We start from the raw sequence: 23869 nt of genomic DNA on the forward strand, positions 1-23869 counted from the left end.
TGCCACAAGTCCTCCTTTTCTTTTTGGTAGGGATCAGTGACCCACAGTCACCACTGGAGAGTAGAGGACAGAATAAGGTTTGTCATGGCCAAGCCACAGGTGCATACATTCTGGTAGGAAAGAGCTCTTTGCCCTGCACCCACCACTTGGGATTGGGAGTCATCTCCCCAGAGGTGCCAGTTAGAAGGAGGGATTAGTTCATCTTTGGCCTTGATTCCTTGGCTTCTTGCTATTCCCTGCTTACACACAAGGAGGGTGGAGCACCCAGAACCTGGCCAGCCCAGCTCCTTTCAGATTCACCCCCTGGGTGAGTTTGGTGCTTGCAAAGTGAGGGACTGATGACAGCATGAGCACACAGTGCTGGCAGGAGATGTACACAGCTCTGACGATGCCCCTCACTCCAGATCCCCTGCTATTCCAGCCCTTTGTTTCTTCTGAGCTTAGGCACTGGCATTTGTAGTGACCTCTTTCCAGCCCTAATATAAGGATAGATATCAATTCAGTTCAGTGACAAGCTAGACAAATGTCCAGTTAGTTGTATGGGGTTGATCGTGGTAGGCCTGTGAGCTGTTATTGTAAATTAGGGTCTAGACTCTCCTCTCAGTTCCAGCAGTGTAAATTGGGAGTAACCTGGATGGAATCCATGGAGGAGTCACACTGGTGTAAGTGAGAGGGGAATAAGTCCCTAGCTGTTTCCAGAAGTCCAAACAGACTCAGGCTGAGCTGAGCACTTGCACAACTAATAACAGTGCCAGGCCTTCTCCCCTGCAAAATCTGCCTCCTTACTGCCCACTAAACCTCATAGACACTGGCTATGATGTGAGCATAACTGGATCCACGGCCAACCCCCACCCTTTGGCATGGATTCATCTTCTGTCCTTGAATTAATGTCTAAGGAGCTCAACACTGGGGGTTAGAGAAGGGTTAATCAACATAGGGAAAGTGGGAAGAGCTGGATCTGGGCTGCAGGGTATAGCAGGTGGGAGTGAGCAAGTGGTTCTCCTGTTGAAATATTCAGCTATGAGCAGGAGAGTGGAGCTGTGCAAAGGGCAGGTGGCTCTACCCAGGGAAGAGGGGACTGGGTCTGGCGCTCCATGAATAAGTGATGAGCGTTGCTCAGGTAACCAGCTGCTTCTGGTGCTGATCACATGTAACATGTCTTCTGCACTCAGTGGTCATTTCCCGTGGGTGCAACGGCGCAGTGGCAGTAGTAATGCGGACAGATAGAAGGAGGCCAGGCACTGTGGTGGGCTCTATCCCCATTCCCACAACTGGCTTGTCTCTTCTACCTGCCTGGCCAGCTTTTTCCTTTGGGAGAACTAGATCAGCGAGGGACGACTCACCATGGCTCCTGCTGGCCCAGCCACAATAGGTGACTCCAGCTCAGTATAGCTCCTACCAGATTAGCCACAGAGAGGCAAGTCCCAGTGAAGACTTCTTCCAACCAGCTTCCCACAGAGGAGACAATTTGCATTCATTTCTGGCTCAGCTTGTCTTCTACTGGCTCAGGCAGGAAGAGGTGACTCCTAGTCTGAGAGCAGCTCAGCTCCTATCTGGAGGCCAAACCCCCCTGTGGTGCATGGTCCGTTCTGCTTCCCTGAATAATTCCCATCAGGGGATGCTGGGCCCAACGGCACTGCCAGGGGACGAGGAGGAGGTATTTGGCTCAGATACTGGGTATGTGTGGGAGGTGCTGTAACCACATTACTTATGAGGGAAGTTTCTTATTAACAGTCAAAAGGCAATGTGAAGCAGCCAATGCCTGTGACTCACACCTGTGAATCTGGGGAGCTATGTGAAGGTACCAGAAGGGCATGTGAGGCATGGACTGCTGCAGAGAGGGAACTGACAACTGTAACCTGAGCCAGAGACAGCAGTGGAGCCAGGGAAATGAATACAATGATGATAACTTGAGGTCTCCTGGAGAGCGAGCAGACAGTCCCCATGGCACCATATTGGAAAGAGACGGATCAGAGTATAGGAATCAAAGAGTTTCCAACTGTCAGAATTTCCTATATGCTACATGTGCCCTACAGCATGAGCCAAGGAACTGGCTGTGTGACAAAAGCCACGAATGCCCGGATGCATTGGGTACAGCAACTGCTGTGCAAATGGCTTCAGTGCAGTAAATACAGCCAATGGGCAATGGTCAAGGGGGATCCTTTAAACTGGGTACTGTAGAACAATGCAGTGCCATTGCACTGAAAATAAAGGATATTTTCAGTAAGAAACTGTAGATTCAGGACACAAAATACCAACACAAGGGCAGGGAACTCTGATCCCCTGATTTAAAATACAGCTTCACACAATATTTACCACTTGGGTACAAACTAAAAACCTGCCTAGCCATGAAGTGACATAAAAAGCTCTTTGCTATAAATACTGCAGATGTGGGCACAGAGGCTCTGATTCTTCCCTGGGCTGGCACCTTATGGAGTCTTTTACACCACTGAAAAGTCAGTGTAAAACTCTACTATTCTGATCTGAGAGCATTTTACATCCACTCTCTGTGAGTGTAAGTGATTCCATGAGGTGTCAACCTTGGGGAACCAGACACAGGATGTCTGGAAGGAGATGACCATACAGATACATCAATAAGAGACCACCTTCATCCCAGCTGCCATGTCTTCTTAAAAACTCTCCCACCTGACCACCTGATGCTAGAAAAAGTTGCACCTATTTCACTACACCTGCTACCAACTTGGTACCCCAGAATAGCAACCTGCCTCCATCTCTAAAGCCTACAGAAAAGCAATTACCAGGTGTTAATGGATATTAAGGCAAAGATGCCACTGCTTTTTGTCTCCTGGATGTGATGCCCTCAAGAGAAGCTGTATGGTCTAGTGGTTAGGTCAGGGACTGGTCATTAGGACTCCTGGGTTCTCTCCTTGGCTCTGCTACTGACTCAGGGTGCAGACTTGGACAAGTCGCTACCTGTCTCTGAACCTCAGTCTTGCATGTGTAATTATCCATGGGAAGTTTCAGAGTAGCAGCCGTGTTAGTCTGTATCAGCAAAAAGAACAAGGAGTCCTTGTGGCACCTTAGAGACTAACAAATGTATTTGGGCATAAGCTTTCGTGGGCTAAAACCCACTTCATCAGATGCATGCAGTGGAAAATACATATACAAATACACATCGGAAGATACATACATATACAGAGAACCACAGCCACTAACATGGGACTATGTGAAAGTCCAGGACTCCTCATCACCAATAGCAAAGTGCAGACTGTATGGGATTCCTGAACGCTGGGACCTCTATGATGCAAGGAATTACCAGCTAAGCCAACAGGTGTGACTGCTTCGGAGGGTTCTGTTTACATTTCCAAATGGAAGTACATTTAAAAACAATGAATCTAAGGAGCCTGGGAAAAGTCCTTCCAGCCCTACCAAATGTCATGTATCTTGTGTAATGCGCCTGCATTTGGCAGGTCTGTCACCCATTCCTGCATCCTTGGGAAAATATAAAACATTTCTATCAGCAAGAGACACTGTCCCTCACCCCTGTGCTCAGGAAACAGCTGTTAGTCTAGGGAAAGGTGCACTGAGCTGTAGGAAGCCATGCATTCTAGCCCCAGCTCTTCTACTGTCTAGTGTTCATTTTTCTGTGCACTTCCCAACACTGATTAACCAACGCCTCAGAGCCTTATCTTGGGGAGATACGAGTTGTGACATTGCACTCCATATTCTTCACAGTCATATTATGATATGATTATGGCATAGTTATGATGCATTTTATGCAAGATGGGTCGTGTAAGGCATCATTGAAAAGGTTATGATATGCTGAATATGATTATCCTACTTGTATGCATGTATCATTTTTGTATCTGAAGTTATAAATACTGACTGTGTAGCTGTACTTCAAATGTAGTTACATCTGGTTAACGCTCACTAGACAAGATGCTTTCAGTCTAGATCAGGAGTTTTCTCAACAAATTTTTGGTGGCTTCGGAGTGTGGCCACCCACTCTTGCTGGTAGCTGCACTGACACTTTTTTCCTAAAATTATTTATTTTTCCTAAAGTTTTTGCAGGCTCAATAATAAAAATAATGCACAATTATCTTTATTCTTTCCTGGACCTAACAGAATAAAAACACAAATAAGGTGTTTTGCACGTTCTTGTCTTTTTATTTGGTAAAAGTGGTTGTCTGTACAACAATTCTGAAGTAAATTTAAAAATGCTTTGACATAATAGAAGTCCAAATAATAATGAAAAACATATCTGGGTGGCTTGGGTTCGGGGAGGGGAGGAGAGTGGAGAGGAGGCATGACTTTGGCTGGCCTGGGGCTCCTCCAGGCAGGTGAGGCGCTCGGGGCTTTAGCCAGCCCAGAGCTCCTCCAGTCGGGGGGGAGAGGACGGCGCTCCGGTTTCGGCCAGCTGGGGCTCCTCCAGCCGCGGGGTAGCACTCGGGGCGTCTCTGGGCAGGGGGCTTGTACCTCCAGCCACAAAGGGGGTGGGGGTCTCCACCTGCTGCCCATGTACCCACTGATCGTCTTCTTACTCTCCGCCCACTGCTCACCTCCTGTGTCCCTCCTCAGTCTCCCACCCGCTGCTCGCCTCCTCTCACCCCCACACCTGCCACTTGCCTCCTCTCACCCCCCCACCTGCCACTTGCCTTCTCACTCTCCTGCCACAGACACCCCCCTGTTCGCTGCAAGAACCCCCACTCATTGGTGGCTTACCACTCACCTCTTCACTTCCCCGCTCACAGCCAGATCCCCTGCCCGCCTCATCCTGCTGCTGGCTCGCCTCCTTACTCCCTTGCCCGCCTGCCTACCAGCCACTTGCCTCCTCATCCCCTGCCAGGCTCTCCTCCCACCTCCTCATCTTGCTCCTTAAGTGTTGTATGTCTCACCTGTGTCTCCAGAGAGATGGCACATGCAGGAGCAACAGGGAGGAAGGGGAGAGGCTGATGCTCCCCCAGCCCAGGAAACTGTCATGGCCACAGGGAAACCCCATGGTGTCCGCATTTGAGAAACAGTGGCCTAGATAGTGGGTAGGGAAGGGCCTATTCAGGGCAATGGACCACTAGAAAGAACAATAGGCCTTAGGAGAGGCTTATCTCCCACCTGGTGACCCTTCCTGAGAATGCTACAGACAGCCTGTGAATGATGGCTGCTCTGACTCTACAAGGACATGTGACCAGGCCACATGATGCTGGAATCCATCTTGGGAACTCATTATTTTTTCACAGACTGGTCTGGGAACCAAGGTTTGGAACAAAGGGTTTCCGCCATATGCAAAAGCTATATAAGGCAGGGAGTGACATCATCTGTGGTTCTTCACTCCCCACACAAAAATAACTCCTGGAAACACCTGAGAAACAAAGACTGAACTGGGGGAAGTGCTGGACTCAGGCTAAAGGGATTTCTAGCCTGTATATGAAACACTTGGGGATTCCAAGCTGTAAAGAAAGTGCAGCTTGCCCCTTAAGAATCTGCAGCCTGCTTCTATCATCTCTTAGAGTAAGAATCTGCTAATTCATATCAAATCTGTCTAGTATATTAAACTTAGTTTGTGTTTTTTGTTCATTTGCTAGGTAATCTGCTTCAATCTGTTTGCTATCCCTTAAAATCTATCTTTTGTAGTTAATAAACTTGTTTTTGTTTTAATGTAAACCAGCAGGCTTTGACTGGATTGCTTGGGGGAAATCTCTGCTTGGTTACCACAAGTGTGCATTGTTCTCTTCACTTTGAGGGAGAGGCGGACCGAGTATTAAACCCATATACTGGCCAAATTGGACCAGGGCAGGATGGTACTGCTCTGGGGTCCCAGGCTGGGAAGCTGGTGGTTAGAGAGCTTCTGTGTAACTGCAGCTGCATGTGTCCCTATCTGTGTGAATGCTGGTGAAAGTGCAGGTTGGAGGGCTTTGCAACTTGTCACAGCAGTACAGTGTGAGAGGGAGCCCAAGCTGGTGGGTCAGGGGCTCAGTGGTACCCCAGTTCCAGGTGGAACCCTGTGGGGGAACCTGTCACAAATATCATTGGCCCATTTTACATATAAGATATCTGAAGGTTTGTGAAAGATCACTTTAGGCTGATCTGGAAGTAGAGACACAAGTCTTGTGCCCCTTGCTACACTGCCTTTCAGAAGCGATAGGCAAAATTATGAGTTTGGCTCTGTTGTCTCTAACCCTACAGAACACTCTGCTCCATGTCAGGAACAGAACCTACAAATCCTGATACAAAACATTCTGATGCTGTCTCACCATCAGTTATGTAATCCACTGGCAAAGCATGTGTTGTGTCTCTGTATAAGGGATGGCCTATGCAGAAGATAATAGGGTACTACTATCGCTGGTTAGTCTGAAAGTTTAAGAGGTCTGCGCTGTAGATGTTTTGGTTCAAATCCTGTTGCTAACCTTTATGGGAGATCCCCTCTTAAATTAGTGCAAGGATCCTGGAATAATTTGAATTCTTCTCTGCTAAGGGTCCCCCTATTGTACCTCTGAGCTGACCCACTGCTCTGTGCTTTTGCTTTGTCCTTTTGGACTGACCCTTTCCTCTTTGTGGGAGACTAATGGTGTTCTTGTAGGAGGGCTGTTGTGGAGGTCCCCCAGCCCCAAATGACCTCAGAGGTCTTCACAAGCACTAGATCTACACAGGTTTCAGAGTAGCAGCCGTGTTAGTCTGTATTCGCAAAAAAGAAAAGGAGTACTTGTGGCACCTTAGAGACTAACAAATTTATTTCAAAAGTGAAAATGCATGGAAATTATTTGCAACTATGCAAATTAGCCAATTTAAATTTGCATACACAATCACACGTGGAACTGCAGAAAACTTGGCAGCTATGCCCTTTGTGGCTGTCTGCACCACTCTGCCCTGGGTTGCGTGCAGGTGACTTCTCCTCAGAGGAAGAGGATCTGTCTCTTTGGGATGTTCTGAAGGCTGTGGGATCCCAAGTCTGCCTATGGGGGAGGAAGGAATCAGCTGGCAGCAGGCAATGAGATTCACAACAGGCTTGCCTGCTTGTTGCTGTTCCCATGGAAACACTAGGAAAGAAGAGAGGAAATCCAACCCCAGGCCCCTTTGCAGATGAACTTCCCCACCCTTAACCCACCAGCTGCCACACCTGTTCCATGAGAGTCAGCAGGTCCCTGTTTGAGGCTCACAGCTCTGTGAACTGCTGTTTCTCCAGCAGCCCCCAGGGTGGGAAGAGCTGGTGCAGGAGAAGAACCAACCTAAATTAATCTTACACTCAAGGCCAAGCCTCAGAGCTCAGAGAAAATCTATTTAATTTCCAAAGGGATCTGCACTTTCTGGTTTTGCCCCTGCCTGGATGGATCCAAGAGGTGCTGGAAATCTGCTCTCTTAAGGCCTTCAGCAGAGCTGGGCCCAAGATATAAAATCCAGACCTGAATTGGAATTCAAAGAAACAGGTATACAGGGGGTCTGAATTTCAAATCCAGGGGTTTCATTCGGTCCCATCTTCTATGATATTCTAGAAGTTTGAAGAAGTTTTTGGTTGCTAGTCTGAAAGGACCCTCTTACCCTTCACTATGTCCAGTAGGGCTGCAGTATGCTGCTGAATGGCAGTCAAATCTGGGATGACTAGCTGTTCAGACCTGCTGGAGAATATTAATGGCTGCTGGGGTACTGTCCAAGCCAACCTTGCTTAGCTTGTGAGCTTTAAGGACTGCAGCACAAGATGGGGTTTGGCACCCTAGAAAGAGAATCCTCTTTGTTAGACATAGACATAGACAAGGCCCAGGCTGAGCTTCCCCCAGATTCCAGACTAGATCACCTTGAGGTGCAGAAAAGTTTGGCCTTTTTTTAAAGCAAACTGCTTCTACTAGTCTGAGCTCCATGATTTGAGCTTGAGGAGGAAGTCTTGAAATCTAGCTTGTTCCTAGGCCCGGTGACCAGATAGCAAGAATGAAAAATCGGGACGGGGGTGGGGGGATAATAGTTGCCTATATAAGACAAAGCCCCAAATATCAGGACTGTCTCTATAAGATTGGGACATCTGGTGACCCTACTAGTTCCTGTGGTGACAGAGTTCTGGTTACAATCAGCCAGTAACCAGAGACCTCCGGGAACAAATGGATCTCAATGGATCTGCAGCACAAGAGGTTGGGAGCTGCTTTGGGGTTGGGGTGGGGGGGGAAGAGTCCTAACTTTCTGATGCTGTTCTAAACTGAACTCCAGAGAGACAGGGAGAACAAGTGACAGGAAGAGAGTGACACAAAGAGAGAGAGACATGGAGAGCGATATGCAGAGAGAATGAATGTTATGGTGAACTGGATGTTTTATGTTCATTCTCCTGAGCTGGGCAGAAAGAAGAACCCACTGGGGGATTGAGGGAGCCTGCTCCCTGTAATAGGTTGGCTTAGTGTACATGTAGGGCCCCATTTTTGGTTTTTATTTTATTTAATCTTTCCCAGGAATTTGTCAGTGTTTATTACAACAACAAGAACAGGCGAAAATCAGTGGAAAAATGTATTAATTTTTCTGGGCAAATATTGGGGTTTATTTTGGTGGATGGAAGGACAGGGGGAAAAGTATTCAGTAGATTAATGCTTGATTAATGGAATTCAATGTGGTTTGCTTCAGAACTAAAACAGAACTCAAAACACAATGTGACCTCTGAGTTTAAGAAAACAATATATCTCTAATCCCCAAATAAAACGTTTCATTTGAATAAACAGTTTACTGTTGTAGACTTAGAACTACTAGCCTATAAATATTTACGTGTAATAATTGTGCCACATCATTTGCAGCGCAAATTTCATCCTTTTTTTTTGTATTTTTAAAACTTTTGAATACTTCCTTGTGTTCTGAAACCTATTCTGATATAGATTTTCGTTTTCTTCCCATTTTAGTGTGTCAAGTCTTTAAACCGTTATCTGCTAACAGCTTGAAAAGTGTATGTGGTGGGCATGAGATTCATCAGTATGTTCAGATGAGCAGGCACTTCAGAGCTTGCATGCGAGCCTGTTTGTTTATTGTGTGTATCTTCAATCTAGACTAATACATAGCCTTACTTCAACAGGCAGCTTTGCATATCCCCAGACAAATATATTACTGTAATACATATATCCCATGCAATGTATTGCATTTTCCTAATAAAACAAGGTTTTTTTATATATATTTGAATGATGAAAAAGGAGGGTGAAAATCAGAAATAAACAAATAATACTTTTTGTAAAACCTGGGATTTTTTTTTATAAAAAGCAGTTTAACCTTATGTACATGATACCATGGCATCAGTGAGTTATCAATACCTACATGGATGGATCATGTCTCCTGAGTGGCTCAAACCCATGAGGATAAATGCCCGCAACTTACACTCGAAAGAGTTTCCCCCTTAATTCACGTACATGGGACTTGTGCTTTGAGCACTGAAGGCCCCGGGGTTTGCTCCCTGCCATGGAGTCGATTTTCATGTGGCTCTGATTCATGAAATCCCTAATGGTGTCACCTCAAAGCAGCTGCCTGTCTCAGGCATTCTCACACCTATTGAAAGTCACAACCATTCAGTGCTAAAAAAAGGCTCCAGAGTGCCAGGCCTGAGCCTAAAAATCTCTAGCCACAGAACAGGTAGCACAGCAGGTTAAATGTCCCTCACGGCCTCACCCACCAATGTATCTCAGCCCCTTGGTTTTTGCCGCCCCAAGCAAAAAATGTGCCGCCCCAAGCGCCAAGAGGGCAACTGCCCAAGCAAAAAAATAAGGCTGGCCAGAATGCCGCCCCACGAACTGTGCAGCCCCAAGCATGTGCTTGCTTTGCTGGTGCCTAGAGCCAGTCCTGCCTGGGGAAGCAACCTCCAAGGAGGAGGGCTCTCAGGCACTCTGGCCTCTTCAGAGGCTGCTAGCAACGATCCAGCTCATCGGGTTGGTGAGCTGAACACCTGCCGGCTAGGAACGGGGCTGAGACCCACCACGCTCATTTCACTGCCTGGCGATGGGATAGGCAAGCCTATCTGGTCCCGCCCAACCCGAGGGGGGGGGCACAGATTTCCCCTTCAGCCATCCGACGCCCTCCCCCACCCTGAAGTGCGCCTGCCCTCCCGGCGGAGCCTTCCCCAGCCCTGCTTCTCCCTTGCACGTGGGCGGGGGCGTGGGGTGTGCCTAGCCCGCCCTGGGCTCCCCGACAGCAGCGGGAGGGGCCGGCAGCCCCACACAACGGTGTGTGTGTGTGTGGGGGGGGGGGGGCTCCACGGCCCCCCAGCCGCCCCGCTCCCTCCCCGCAGGGTCCCTCAGACCACGTGGCAGGCCCTGGGCACGATTCCACCCGCGCTCGCCGCAGCGGCAGCCGCGCGGCGGGGCCGGGCTGCGGCGACTCTCGCGCACGGCGCAGGCGGGGCGGCGCGCGGGCGGGGGCGGGGGCGGGGGCGGGGGGGGGTCTCTCCCGCGGCACAAAGGGAGGGAGGGAGGGAGCGCGGCGGCCGCAGCCTCAAGGTGACGCTTCTCCCCAGAGGGAGGGGAGGAGCGAGGGCGGCCGCGCTTCCCCTCCCCCCGCTCGGCCTCGGGGGCTGCGGCGGCCCGGCCAGGACTAACCCTGCGGCTGCAGCGCGCTGTCCATGGTGGGGCGGCTGGGCTGCGAGAACGACGGCGGCCCGCCCAGCGCCAGCGGGCCTTTGGGGCCATGAGGGCGGCGGCGGCTCCCCGGCGCGGGCCCCGCCGCTCGGAGAGCGCCTGGCTGGTGCGGGATAATGCGTCTGCCGGGCGCCGGCGCTGGCCAGCTGGGAGGCACCGCGCCGGGGGGCCGCCCGCCGCCCCGCCACCATGTCCCCCCCAGCCTCGGCGGCCGCGGCCGGCGAGGGAGGCAGCAGCACCTCGGCGCCTCCGGAGGCCCGAGAGGAGGTGAGGACAGAGCGACCTGCCCGCCCCGCCGGGCGGCTGCTTGGCGCTCCCCGGCTGCGGGCGAGCGGCTTTGCATGGCACGGGCGGGGCAGCGCGCTTGAGGCTCCGCTCCGCGGGGTCCCGCCCCGGCTCTGCCCGGGCCGGGGCTTGGCATCCAGGTACGGCAGCTTCCGCTCGCGCCAGGGGCCGGGCTGGGCTCGGGCGCCCCGGGGGGAGCGGAGAAGGGCACCCCGCAGTGCAGCCCCTTGCCCGATCCTGGCTCACTCGGGCCCGGGCCGGGGGATTCCCGCTGGCCGGGGAGGAGAAGCCCTCATGGGCGCTGGGGGACGGGGAGCAGCTGCGAGCCTTGCGGGGTGCAGCCCCCCCGGATGGGGGGCGATGGCTGAGAACTAGGAAGGTCGGGATGAAATTGAACAAAGGGAAACGTAGGCTGGATGGACGATGCTGGGGAATCCTCCCCCAAAGGGCTGGAGCCCAGGGCCTGGCACAAGGCAGTAGAAAATAGACCTGTAGGGATCTGTCCTGCTCTGGTTCCCCGGGGCTTCCCTTGATCTAACTTGTATGGTTCAGTGGGTAGGAGATAGTTAAGGTTGGCCAAGGGCATGGAGCAAATTTTCCATTGGCGTAAGCAGTGCAAGTAGACTGTAGGTAATGGAGTCCTGCTTCTTATACCAGCTGCAAATTTAGGCTGAGGGGGTCTCTGTAAGGGACTGTGCCAGAGTCCGGTGGGTAGCAGTGCGGACTTGCCACAGCTAGAGGAAGCCCTTGTCTGCAAGCTGGTCCCCCTTAGCCCAGTTACCTCATACCTGACAGGGCAGGTTTAGCCAGCCTGTGGGTGTGAGAAGATCTATCTAGGTAATCACCATCCATAGGAACGATCTAGCTCTTTACCTACCTACAATCTATACATCCCTCTCTCCATTCTCACTCTTGTTTCATTCTGTGCTTATCACCATGGTAGGTGAGCCTGTACTGCTCTGAACTGGAAAAAACATACAAATACAGGGACTGAAAAGCTCTGAGGGGAGGCAGGAGATCTGGATGCAGGGGACATGCATGGGATAGCATGGAAGGGTTGAATGTTCTGGGAGACAGAAGGAACAGATGAAAGCACCAGCTTGTTGTTCCTGCCAAGAGGAAAGCACTGGGCACTGACCTGAAAGATGTTGGCTTATTGCGTTAGAAGGAAGTTGTGGTGCCCAGTAAGAACATAGAAAACCCTCTTGGCAATGTGCTGGGGGCCAGCATGTAAGTGCATGATTCCCCCTAAAGGAAGTTGGACTGGCCCTGGGGAAGGGGGGGTTGCTGATGTGGGGAAGCTAGAGGGATTCCCCAGCTGCTGCTCCATGGGGCGCATCAGGGATTTGGGATGCAAGGGAGATGTAGCTGCTCTTCGTGGGCTATTGCGGGGGGTGGGGCAGAGATTGAATGCTGGGGAGGCATGAAGTGCAGACTAGGGTAGGCTAGGAGCCATGTGCCTCCTGGCGCCAGGAATGCTGCTGCGCTGTAGTCATCTGGATGGGCCTTCTTGCAGAGCCCAAGCATCAGAGACAGAGCTCTGGAGCAAGGAGCTAGCTGTATGTGCTACAGGCAGCCAGAGGCATGGGGGATGCTGGGGAATCCTTTTGTTTACCAGAGAAAAGCATGTTCACTTCTTAAAGTCCCCAGGAAATGAAGGGATATTGACCAAGATGACCCACCAGTGATCTGTGGGGCAGTGCCATATTGTGAGCATCTGTCTGGGGATTAAATACTCTGGTCTTCTAGCTGTGGGGTTGGTCCTTGCCTGAGCTATCTGTTCTTGGAATACACACAGCCAGAAATGCAGTTAGTCAATACTGTGGGAGAGAGTGACTCCAGCTGTTCTTTACAGCCACAAGCTGAGTAGGGGTGCTGCTGGGAGGGTGGGGTGACAGTTGTTGGCTGCTGCATAATCCCAATATTCTCTGCCCTCCATTTACTTGGGAGGCAAACGTGCACACGTGCGCACACACACACACTTTTCTAAAATGTGTTTAATTGTGAATGCTTTCGTGGGAGATTCGAGCACACATGTGGAGCGGGAAAAAGAGGGAAGGACTGGGAAGCTATGCAAGTGCCACACACACAGCTCTGCTGCTGCCGCCCTTCACTCCTGACTTGCACCCCTCCTGCTATTCCAGCCCTGGGTTCCCCCACACAGCTGTCCTGCTGACCCACACTCCTCCTGACCGCCTTGCTGCACTCCCATTCCCTGACCATTAGTCTCCTAAGTCCAGGGCTTCTGTTGAGCAGATGCTGAGAATTAGACCCAAACTGGGGGTTATTTTGTATTGTAGGGAGATGCTTACCGTGGGTTGGGACAAGGTCCCTCACCTCTTTCACAACCTGAACAGCCAGGTCCCCAGAGGGAAGGCTGACTGTGATGCTGCCTCAAAGGGAACTGAGTCCCTAGCTGTGTGTGTGTTTAAACCAAGTGTTGTTTTCATGTAACCATAGGGACTGGTGAATGGTGCTGGAATGAGAGCCCTGGAGAATGACAGCCTCTATGTGTAGAGCAAGTCTAACATGAGCCATGCCGGAGTTAGCATCCCTCACGCATGCCATCCCCTGCCTTGGGGACTGTGAGAAGATAGTCTAGCCTTTGATCTGTCTGCTGAGGCTGCCAACAAGGATGTCAGTATAATATAATCCAGTTCGGGCTGACAGGAGTGTTTGAGTCTGGGATCAATAGTGCTAAACGCATGAGCTACTCACACTGCTTGAGCTAAACGAGTATTTCCCTTAGGCAGCAGCTATAGGGAAAAATATAGGCTATCATCTCCTTATATGAACCTCCCTTAGAGAAGGACAAAGCCCCTTACTCTCTTAGCATGGGTTACGCAGCCATGCTGGCGTTTTTCATAATGTAGACAGCTGTCCTCTGGGAACCAGGTAGAGATACCATGTGTTCATTTCACATAGGTACCAGACAGCCATCACACACTGTGGTGACTTTTGAATCCCTACCCATCAGGCCAGACCTGGAAAAGCAACATATCCCCTCAAATACCCAGTCACCACAAAGGTTAAGTGGAAGCATTGCTGCCTCCGTGCAGAGCCTGTCTGAGGCCTCAGGTCCTGCTGGGAATGGAACAGTACACTGAGATTGGCAGGACATGCTGCTGCATTCACTGTTCACAAAGACTGAGTCCCTGAGGAACATGCCCAGCTCCCAGCTGTAGGTGACCCGGGGCAGAGCCTGTTGGGGACACTGGAGAGAAGGACAGGATATTGGACAACATGGAGGAAAGTGCGGGGAACTACAGTTGCTCTGCCCTCCTTGATTGTGCGTTGCATGGTCACATCCCATACCAGGGCACTGAATTCCCTGAAACCTGGTACAATTTTGGCCACTGCCCTGTGTAATCCCAGGGCTGCCTGAGGGCTGCAGGGAATCCAAAAAATTCCTGTCTGCCATATGCAAATTGGGCTGAACCAGTACCACTCCACTTAGACATGCAGTTCCACCAGGGATAACTTTGGCTCCTCTCCCTATCACACTAACACCCAAGCTCTCAAACTGCGGCCTGGTTCTGCAGAACCCAGTGCCATCCTATCCATGCTGATGAGGTATAAGTCAGATTGGATTCTCTCAGACGTCCATTTGTGGCAATTCCAGCTTGTCCTCAACCCCAGCAAGTACTGAAGCCTGGGAATAAGCTATGGGGACCTGCCCCCGTTCTCAAGTAACTTCTGTGGGTAGAACAAACCCTCCCCACATCCCTGTGTAATCTGGAAGCTGTGGTATCACTGCTTGAGCAGGTTCCCTGCAGGTCTCCCTCTGTCCGAGATGCACAGTTTCCCCTTCCCTCTGCAATTGGCAGCACTGCCAGCCCTGGGTGAGCCAGATGTTTCCTCTGGGAAGCACCACAGCGAGGGTGTAGGGATGTGAGACACAGCTGCAGGGTTTGCTCAGATGGGGGCTGACACCCACACTGCGTCAGACAAGGGACAGCCAACCCAGGGGCCAGCCCATTGAAGTCAGTGGGGTTTCCCAGGTGTGACCCTGGGCAGAATGTGGCCCCTTCAAGTCTTGTTCTGGGGATTTGCTGCTGCAGGGAAGGCACAAGGTTTATTATTCTCTTATCTGATGTAAGTAAATCTGCAAGGCAGAGCCATGGAAACTGCTGCTAATGACTCCCAGCAGATTAACCTGCAACTCACTGCCCCTTTGCTCCATGCAGGAGCCACCTGAACCCCACACTGGTGCCTTGGGGCTCATGACTTCAGCATTTTGGAGCTTTGTCTCTGGGGCACATAACTCCCTCAAGCCCCTGGCCAGTCCATACTTGGATGACACTGGAAAGTTGGACTGGGGGGCAGATGTGTCCAGAGATCGAGGATGTTCTTTGCTGGTGAGGTAGAGGGCAGGTGGGAAATCCTTTTCACAGCTTCCTTCAGTTGATCTGTTTCTCCTAACGTAGCCATCACATGGGGTGGGGAGAGTGTGGAGGGGGGCAGCAGCAGGGAAGAACTGTTGGTGCAGAGTTGGGCATGGGTTGGGCCCATTTAGGGGAAAGTGCAGGAGCCCAGGTGGCAAGGAACAGTTTGGTCACTTCTTAAGTAGACGGGTCATAGACATGGGCTGTTTGGAAAGAGTTCTGACCAGAGCAACAAGTCATCTACAGATCTCAAAGGGGCTCTCAATTGGCTCTGTATTCAAAGTTGGAGCAGCAGTGAAGCTAGGAATGGAAAAGGGCTGGTTAGGTCATCCAGCTGGTCTCCTGGGAGCTGGGTTTTCCCATACAGCCCATTCTGCAGGGCTCCATATGCTGGAGAAGGGGATTCCCCAGATCGCAAGGTCAGGGAGACTTTCAAAGAGTTTAGTCCAAACGATGACTAACAGTGTCATTTTGTTCCTCCACCTCCTGCTCTCCATGTTTCTTTCAGTCACTTCACTGCCAGGTATAAGTTCTGCTCCTGTCAGCTCCTGCAGCAACCTGTGCAGGTGGAGGAGAGGAAAATAGGGTCCATTCTGCCTCAGGCATCAGTAGCAGCATTGACTGCTTGCATTGGATTTCAGCGTTTTTAATCTCAGTGATGATGTCAGAGGCAGAACCTGGGTGAAGTAGCTATTGTTGTGTCAGGGCATGGGAGGTGAAAATAGTAATGTCACCCTTTGCCCATCTGAGCATCTCAAAGCACTTCACACACATCTGTGAACTCAGCCTCCACAGCCCACTGGGTTCAGGATCATTATTCCCATATAGAGTGGGAAACTGAGGCACAGGGAGGTGAAGGGACTCGATCACGGTCATGCAGTGAGCCAGTGTCAGAGCCAGGGATGGAAGCCAGGCTCTTGTCTGTGAGTAGTAGAAGAAGGTGCAGGTGTAAGAACAGAGTTGCTGAGCACACCGGGATGTTAAGAATTGCAGCCAGTGGAGGATGCTTACAGTGAACTCAGCTAGAAGTTCATGCATCCGATGAAGTGAGCTGTAGCTCACGAAAGCTTATGCTCTAATAAATTTGTTAGTCTCTAAGGTGCCACAAGTACTCCTTTTCTTTCAGCTAGAAGGAAACCCTGTTTACAATGAAGTACGGCAAACTTCTCGCCTCATTTCATTGGGCTGCAGTGGGCAGATCATGGCTGCACTTGTAGTGCAGTCTCCGCTGAGAGAAGCTGTTCTGGCAGTAAAGAGATTTCCCTTGTGCTGGCTTCTTTGGTGTTCTGGACTTTTCCATATCGCTGGTTCTCTCCCTTAAAGCCAGGGGCCCAGAGGAAGGGCCCCACTTCCTTGGTAGCCCCTGCGTGGACTAGAGCTCTACTGGCCCCAGCTTCTGGGATAAAGGCTTTGCCTGCAGCGCTTCTGATGCCCTGGATAGGTAACTGCAAAGGGCTTTGCCTTGGACTTGCCCCAGGGCTACCTGGAAGCTTCAGCAAGTGGCGTCTGCCTCCTGAGCGGGGCAGACCACTGAGAGAGTGTCATACCCTGCACTGGACACCAGGTCAAATTCGCAAAGGGCTTTGCCTTGGACTTGCCCCAGGGCTACCTTGAAGCTTCAGCAAGTGGCGTCTGCCTCCTGAGCGGGGCAGACCACTGAGAGAGTGTCATACCCTGCACTGGACACCAGGTCAAATTCAAGGTGCTGCTTACTATCCCCAAAGCCCCATATGGCCTGGGGCCCATCTTCCTCCAGGATTGCCTCCCCCACCCCAATCTGCCAATACAACACACTGAATTATTTGGTTGATTCCTTTTCTTTGTTTGTGAGTTACCTGCAGACAAGGCCTGATTTTTTACAAATGTGCTCATCATTTCCCATTGGCCAGTGAACCCCACACATACCTTGAGATTAGCATGGACTTTAAGGATCTGCCAGAGGCCGAGAATCACCCTCCTCCAGGGCCCTCTGTGCTCTGATGCCCTTCCGCATTACAGGAGCTGTCCTGCTGCATCATAAAGCAGACTCAGGACTTCTGGGTCAGGCTGTGTCCCATAATCTGTGAGTGGGGAGCTGGGGAACTCCTCTTGGGTGGCCCCCTTCTGCACGGTGAAACCTCCCGGGCTGCGAGGCTCCAATGGAACTGTTCTGCTGGGGAGCTGGAAGAGGGAAGCAGAGGGCCCCGGAGTTCCTGGGATGCTGCAGGGCTGCCAGGAAATAGAGGACAAAGGGAACTCCTGCAATTCTACAGGGTAGGCTGCGCTAGGGAGCAGGGCATAGGGGAATCTGGGAGATCTTGTAATACTGGGCAGGGCTGAGCTGGGAAAATGGGCATGGGGGGGACAGAAGAGAAAGCCAGGGAGCTGTTGTGGCTGCACTACAAGGCTGAGGAGCAGAGAGGATTCAGCAGAGCTCTGAACAGGCCTCCCACTAGGTGCTCCCTTCCTTCTTTCCCATTCTCCTTCCTCTCCCGTTTTGTGTCATTCTTTCACTCCTTGCCTCCTGAGCCCTGCAGATGTAACACTGATGCGATTCCGTGTCGTGATTCAGAGAAGGGCTGGGACTTGCTTCTGTCAGAGCTGAAGCTCCCAGCTCCCACACCCAGAGCCAGCCCCCAGCTTTTTGTGCTCAGGCTGTTGCCTGGAGACTAGTTCTGCCCAAGAGACCCATCCGCAGGCTCTAGAACCCAGCTGGCTCCTCCATGCACACCCGGGGCGTAACTGGTGTTCTTCATACTCCAGGAGCAAGAGAAACACAGGGTTCTCGATGGAAATGTGAAGGGTTCTATCCAGCCACCGTTCCCTCACTGCATGCACCCAGACTGTGTTTCTCTTTGATGTTCTACACAAAGCCACACTGCTAGGGTGGGAATCTCACTGCAGCAGAGTGAAGAAATCTATGTTCTGAGCCAAATCCAGGTCCCACGCCACTCGGGCAAAACTCCTTGCAAAACATTTTGGCAAGTTTTAGGAGGAAGGATCAGCGTTTTGGAGACTAGGTTGGGACTCATGTTCTAGCCCCAGCTTGGGGGAAAGGGGTTGTGGTTAAAGCACTGGATTTCTAGATTCTATTGCCAGCACGCAAATGATTCATTGCGTGACCCTGGTTCAGTTCCCTCCCTACTATGTGCCTCAGTTTCCTCTCTCTATGGGGTGACACCGGTACTGACCCAGCTCCTGGGAGGGTGAGGGGTTATGAGACTGAATTCATCAGTGTCTTTAAAGCATTTTGGGATCCTTGGATGGAAGGGGTCAGAAGGTGGTTGTTATTGAAATGGCAGGGCAGAGGTGTGCCCATTGAGTTTGCATGCACACTGCTGATAGTACGTTCATTCACTGTGCACCAGGACAGGGGAAGCACTCCAGGGTAAGAAGCATAGGCACAGGTTCCAGTCGATGAGGCTGGACCCACAAATTCTACATACAGTGAGCTTAGCTAGGTGCACGTGGGCAGATCACAGTTTAAGAGCAATGACGGTCATGGGCCAACATTTCAGGTTTTGTAAATGGTGGGAGACGGTCATTACCTGTGCACCATCCCCTGTGCATCTCCTCATGGCACTGCATCCACCCAGCCTCAGTTTCCCCAACAGAATTTCCAGCCGGCTCTGGTGGCTTACATGGCTCAGCCTCTGGCCAAGTCACCACAAAAGTCCATCCCCCTTCTGGGGTAGCAGAATCCAAAGTTACAGTCCAAAACAAACACCAGATAAAGGTGTTTTTGTACCAGCTGGGCCTTGTTCTGAGCTCCTACAGTGTTATTTGTTCATCCCACAACCCACTTCACTTCAGGTGCCATGACCTGGCTTAACAACCATCAGTGTGTCCCAGGTATATCCAAATAGTCCCATGTCAGGATCTCCCTTCCCTCCAGGGAAGCTCTGACAAACAGTAATCTCATTCAGTGCCTCACTCCAACTACTTTCTTTCCCCAAGTGAGAGCTGTTGGTCTGTTTTCCTACCTAGGCAGCCCCTAACTGAGCCAGCACTCTTTTTAGCCCCTTCCTTCAGGCCTGATATCCACTACAGGAATAGCAGGTGGGGCTAAGTGAGCTTCCAGTAGCCCGTTAACCCTTTCCAGGTCGGTGTGGGGCTTGTAAGCCTCCTGACAGGAGTTACAAAAGAATTTAAATGCAAATGGCTGATTCTAGAAACCTCATCAGAGACCCAAACAAATAACAGCAGCATCAGTGGGTGAGTACACTGATACCACTGTCCATTATGTGGACCAATATTGTCTCATTTCCTTGTACTCCCCCATCTATCCGTCTATATCCATCTTCTGTCTCTTGTCTGATACATAGATCGTCAGCTCGTTGGGGAGGGACCATCATTTTGTTCTGTGTTTGTACAGTGCGTAGCACAATGGTGTTCTGGTCCATGACTCGGGCTCCTGGGTCCTATGGTAATACAAAGAAATAATAATAATAATGGAGAAGGTTTATCTAGAAGCAGCTGCTTGCCTCATGTTAATACAGAAGAACCAGGAAATGAAACTAGCGAAGAGAAGCATACTGTGACGAAGCGGGACTGTTTAACTTTCTTAACAGCTTTCACTCCATCTGAGACCTTCTCAAAGCTATCCACACTGGATCTTTCAACAGGAAAGTCAGTGGCTTCATTCACAAATGAAAATTTCTGGCTGTTAGGAACTGAAACTGTCTTGATTAAATCACTTTCACACCGTTCAGTTGCAGTAAACTGTTTGCAAAGACTATCATGAGGATTCCTTTCCCTAGGGGCTTTTCTATGCAACAATTCACCCTTCACAGAAATTCTGCCCTTACCCTCTTTACCTAGGGCTTGCTCTAGAGGAACACTTTCCTGAGCAACAACAGACTCTTTCTGGGTCTCACTTACATCCAGAATTACCTCTGGCCCATCAGGCGGATTCCTATACAATCCCCTTTCAGGCAAACTTACAGACTTCCTAGATAAAAGATTAGAAGCATTCTCCTTCCCTTTGCCACACACAAGTTCAGGAATCTTTTCCTTCTTGCTACAGGTTTCCACATCCTCAGTAGGTAACACAATCAAATCACCTTATGCTCTCCTTTTGCCCTGGCTAGGATCTCATGCTGATTAGACAGAGTTGCTCCACCCTTTCCCAACCACACACTAGCAACAGGCAAAATACAAGCATCGGAACTGTCTGGTCTCTGGGATTTTACATAGACACTAACTGGATGCAACCTCGTTACAGTGCCATTCTCCCTAGCAAACACAAACTTAGGACCATTCCCTTCCTGGGCTTTAGCTGAATCCAGAACCAACTCTGAGACAACTGCACTACTCTCAACCATCACAGGCTGAAAGGCCCCTTCTATCTGCTCCACAGACAAAGAAGAGCAGGATACACTTTCCCCTTTAACTGGCACACAGCTTGGGATCTCATTCCCCTTGTCCCAGCACACAAGGCTGTTCACAGACAACTGCTTGGAGATCAGGGTAGCTCCCTCCACAGGCAAGTCAATACTCCTGACAGACACAGGCACATTTCCTTCACTGTCACAATTCTCCACCCAGCTAACAGGTAAGGTACAGGGACACTCATCTTCCACTCTCCTCGCCTTCCCACCCTGCTGACTAGACAAAGCCATCAGCTCACAAGGCTGCCTAGGCTCATCCAAACTTTCCTTACCAAGCACCTTGCCACTCCCAACAGATACCCTGCCCTGCCTGTGTCTCCCCCCCTCAGCTGGGGTCTCAGCTCCCACTGTGCTCAATGCTGCCCTTGCTGTCCCAGTGGGGGTAGGCAGCGAGTTTGCTGCTTTCCTCTCTGCATCAGAGCCAGGGAGAGCCCCTCTCTGGTGTGCAAGGGGGCGGGGAGCATCTCTCTGTCCCACCCATCCCCAGGGGTCTGGTTACAGGCAGGCAGGTATCCTGAGCCTAGCAGCACCTCCCTGCTTCCAGCCAGGTCATCTGCATTTTCACTGACCATTTCCCTCTCCACCAATTGGTTCCCTGGATTTAAATTCAAACCCTCAGCAGTTACAGGAGCAGGACCTGGATCCTGTCCCAAAGAGACATAGTCACCCCACAACAGGGTCTCGCAGCTGGTATCCTGGAGAACCCCAATGACCAGCCAGTCCCACCCCTCCTGGATCTGCACAGGGATCTGGGCCATAGGGAGGGCGAGGGGCTTCATCCCTGGGACCCTCACACAGCCCCTCAGCATCTGAGGCTGCACCACCCAGAGCCTGACAACAGTTCTCTCCCAGGATCTCGCCACCCCAGGAATATCTCCCCATTGACCATCACCTTCCGCTCCCACTGGAGGTCCGAGGCCTGGCCCCAGGAAACTCCACACAGACATATCGTTGGGGTCAGGAGTGGGAGCCTGTCCATCTCCCCACCCATCTGGCTGACAGAGTCTATGGCCTTGGGACCCAGCAAAGGAGCTAGACACCGGGGCTTTTCCGCAGGGTCCCCCTGGTTCAAATCACCAGCCTGCTCAAAGGCAGTGAGGTGGGCATCCACATCCCCCCCCATCCTTAAACAGGGGCAGCAATATAGTATCAAGGTTCCCTGCAGAACTGGCACCCCGGGGTCTATCCTCACTCACCCTTAGGAGGTCCCCTCTGCCTCTCCGCTCCACCATCGCCAGTTCATGCTGCTGCTGCTTCTGCAGCTCTTGGACTCTCGCTGTCTCTCACAGTCCTCTGCTCTCTTGGACTCAGCTACAATCCCATCCATCTCTGATCCCCTGAAGGGGAACCCGATCGTGAAGACCCTCGTCTGGTCGGGGACAGGAGTCTTGGGGATGCCTGGCTACCACTCCAGCTGCTCCCAGATCCTGCTATAGCCCCACTGGGGTCAGGAATCTGTTCCTTAGGGCTGTCATCCTCCTTCAGCTGCACAATTAATTGTGCTTTGGTGAACTTTCCAATGTGCAACCCTCTCTTTTTGCACAGGGTTACAATGGCCTTCTTAAGGAGAATGTGATAGGCCATTACTTCACTGTTCCCAAGTTGTTGTGGACTTGCAGGCCTGTGTGCTCTCAGCTCCCCACGGTTTCCAGAACGAACCCCTAGTGTGCCAGCCCTTCTCGAGGTCACCACCTCTTTGCCAGGGTCGAGCTGCAGACTTCTCCTCCCCTGGGACCACTCGCTGCAATCCCCAGGGGAACCATGTTACTGCACAGTCCTTCTTGCTGGTCACACACTCCCAGGGGTTAACTGCCCCCCCGAAACAGCTCCTCTCTGAGCCTTCAGCACGCCTGGTCCTTGTCAATTCCCCTTAGTTTTACTGCTCCCCAGTCACTTACTGCAGGAAACGCCATCCGCAGGGTGCAGCACATCCCACCTCTGCCACCAATTGTCACGGAGTTCCCGGGCGATGCTCTGGAACTGCTTCCTATGAAGCCAGTCAGGACTCTGGGGAAGTCTCCTTTCTGTGAGCAGCCTGACTGCAGGGGACACAGCTCACACGGCTTCCACCTTCCTGGGTCTGACCTCGGAGCATTCAGCATCCTCTGCCCCTCCCTGTGCTTCTCACAGCGAGTCCGCCCAGGCGGGGTCCTGGGGAAGCCAGAGGGTCCTGTACCCCAACTCCGCAGTCAGACATGACTCTCAGCCAGCCAGTAAAACAGAGGTTTATTAGATGACAGGGACATGGTCTAAACACAGAGCTTGTAGGTGCAGAGAAAAGACCCCTCAGCTGGGTCCATTTTGGGGGGCAATGAGCCAGACAACCACGTCTGCACTTCACTCCATGTCCCCAGCAGCCCCAAACTGAAACTCTCTCCAGCCCCTCCCCCTCTTGGCTTTGTCCCTTTCCCGGGCCAGGAGGTCTCCTGATTCCTTTGTTCTCCAACCCTTTAGCTCTCACCTTGCAGGAGGGAAGGGCCAGGCCATCAGTTGCCAGGAAACAGGGTGTTGGTCATTCTTTGTGTCCAGACCCCTGCACACACCTGCTCTCTAGGGCTCTGCAACGATCATACACCCTTATCCCACCACCTAGAGACTTAAGAACTGCATAGGGGAAACTGAGGCCCCCCCCACACTATTCAGAGGAAACATTAAGAACAGTCCCGCTTCGTCAAACAGACAGCATCCGTGCAATGAGCTGTTAAAGTTTCTGTCCATTCCAATAGCCTCAGGTGCTGTCAGCAATGCAGGGAAGGAATTGAAACAAATAGGAATTATTATTTTGACTGTGTTGCTGTAAATACTGTTTTAGATTCCTGTCACATTCTTCATCCCAAAGCCTGTCGTGGACTGGGCCCATGAAGGGACTGCTCCCCTTTCTGCTGAAATGCAGCCACCGCTGGGGTGGGATGCCACAGCCATACTCAACCAACACTATATTTTATAGGAGGGGAAGTGAATAAGAACACTATTGTACACTTACAGGGCCACATATTATCCAATCCTCAACGTACAGGGACTAGGGCACCATTGGAGATGTTGAGAGGAGACAACAAGAAGAGAAAGGGAATTTTTGGCCAAGGGCACTAAGGCAAACCGTGATTCTTAGAAAAAGTTTGGTGGGATCTTTACCATCCCTGAAGATCATTCGGGGTCATGTCTGTTAGGGGATCATCCAATATAGAGCTATTTACATACACTGTCACCTGCATGGAAGTCAACTTCCCTATCATGGAAAAACAATAACCTAGAATTGCTGCACAAGTTCAGCCCAGTCGTCCACCTAGCCCAG

At 51.3% G+C, this 23869-nt stretch overlaps 1 protein-coding gene across 4 annotated transcripts in view; it reads left to right on the forward strand.

Annotated features, from left to right (window-relative positions):
- The first annotated feature begins 10666 nt into the window (after positions 1 to 10666).
- The window catches only part of TMEM151B (transmembrane protein 151B), a 33728-nt gene continuing 20525 nt past the window's right edge, over positions 10667 to 23869 (forward strand). For all 4 annotated transcript variants that reach the window (XR_006280167.1, XR_006280168.1, XR_006280169.1 and 1 more), the window contains exon 1: positions 10667 to 10805. Coding sequence is in view for 1 of the 4 variants with exons in the window: in XM_043511589.1 (XP_043367524.1) it covers positions 10728 to 10805 (78 nt within the window). In the remaining 3 variants the exon portion in view is untranslated. The remainder of the gene's footprint in view (positions 10806 to 23869) is intronic.

This window comes from Dermochelys coriacea, chromosome 3, assembly GCF_009764565.3.
Source record: "Dermochelys coriacea isolate rDerCor1 chromosome 3, rDerCor1.pri.v4, whole genome shotgun sequence".
NCBI lineage: Eukaryota > Metazoa > Chordata > Testudines > Dermochelyidae > Dermochelys > Dermochelys coriacea.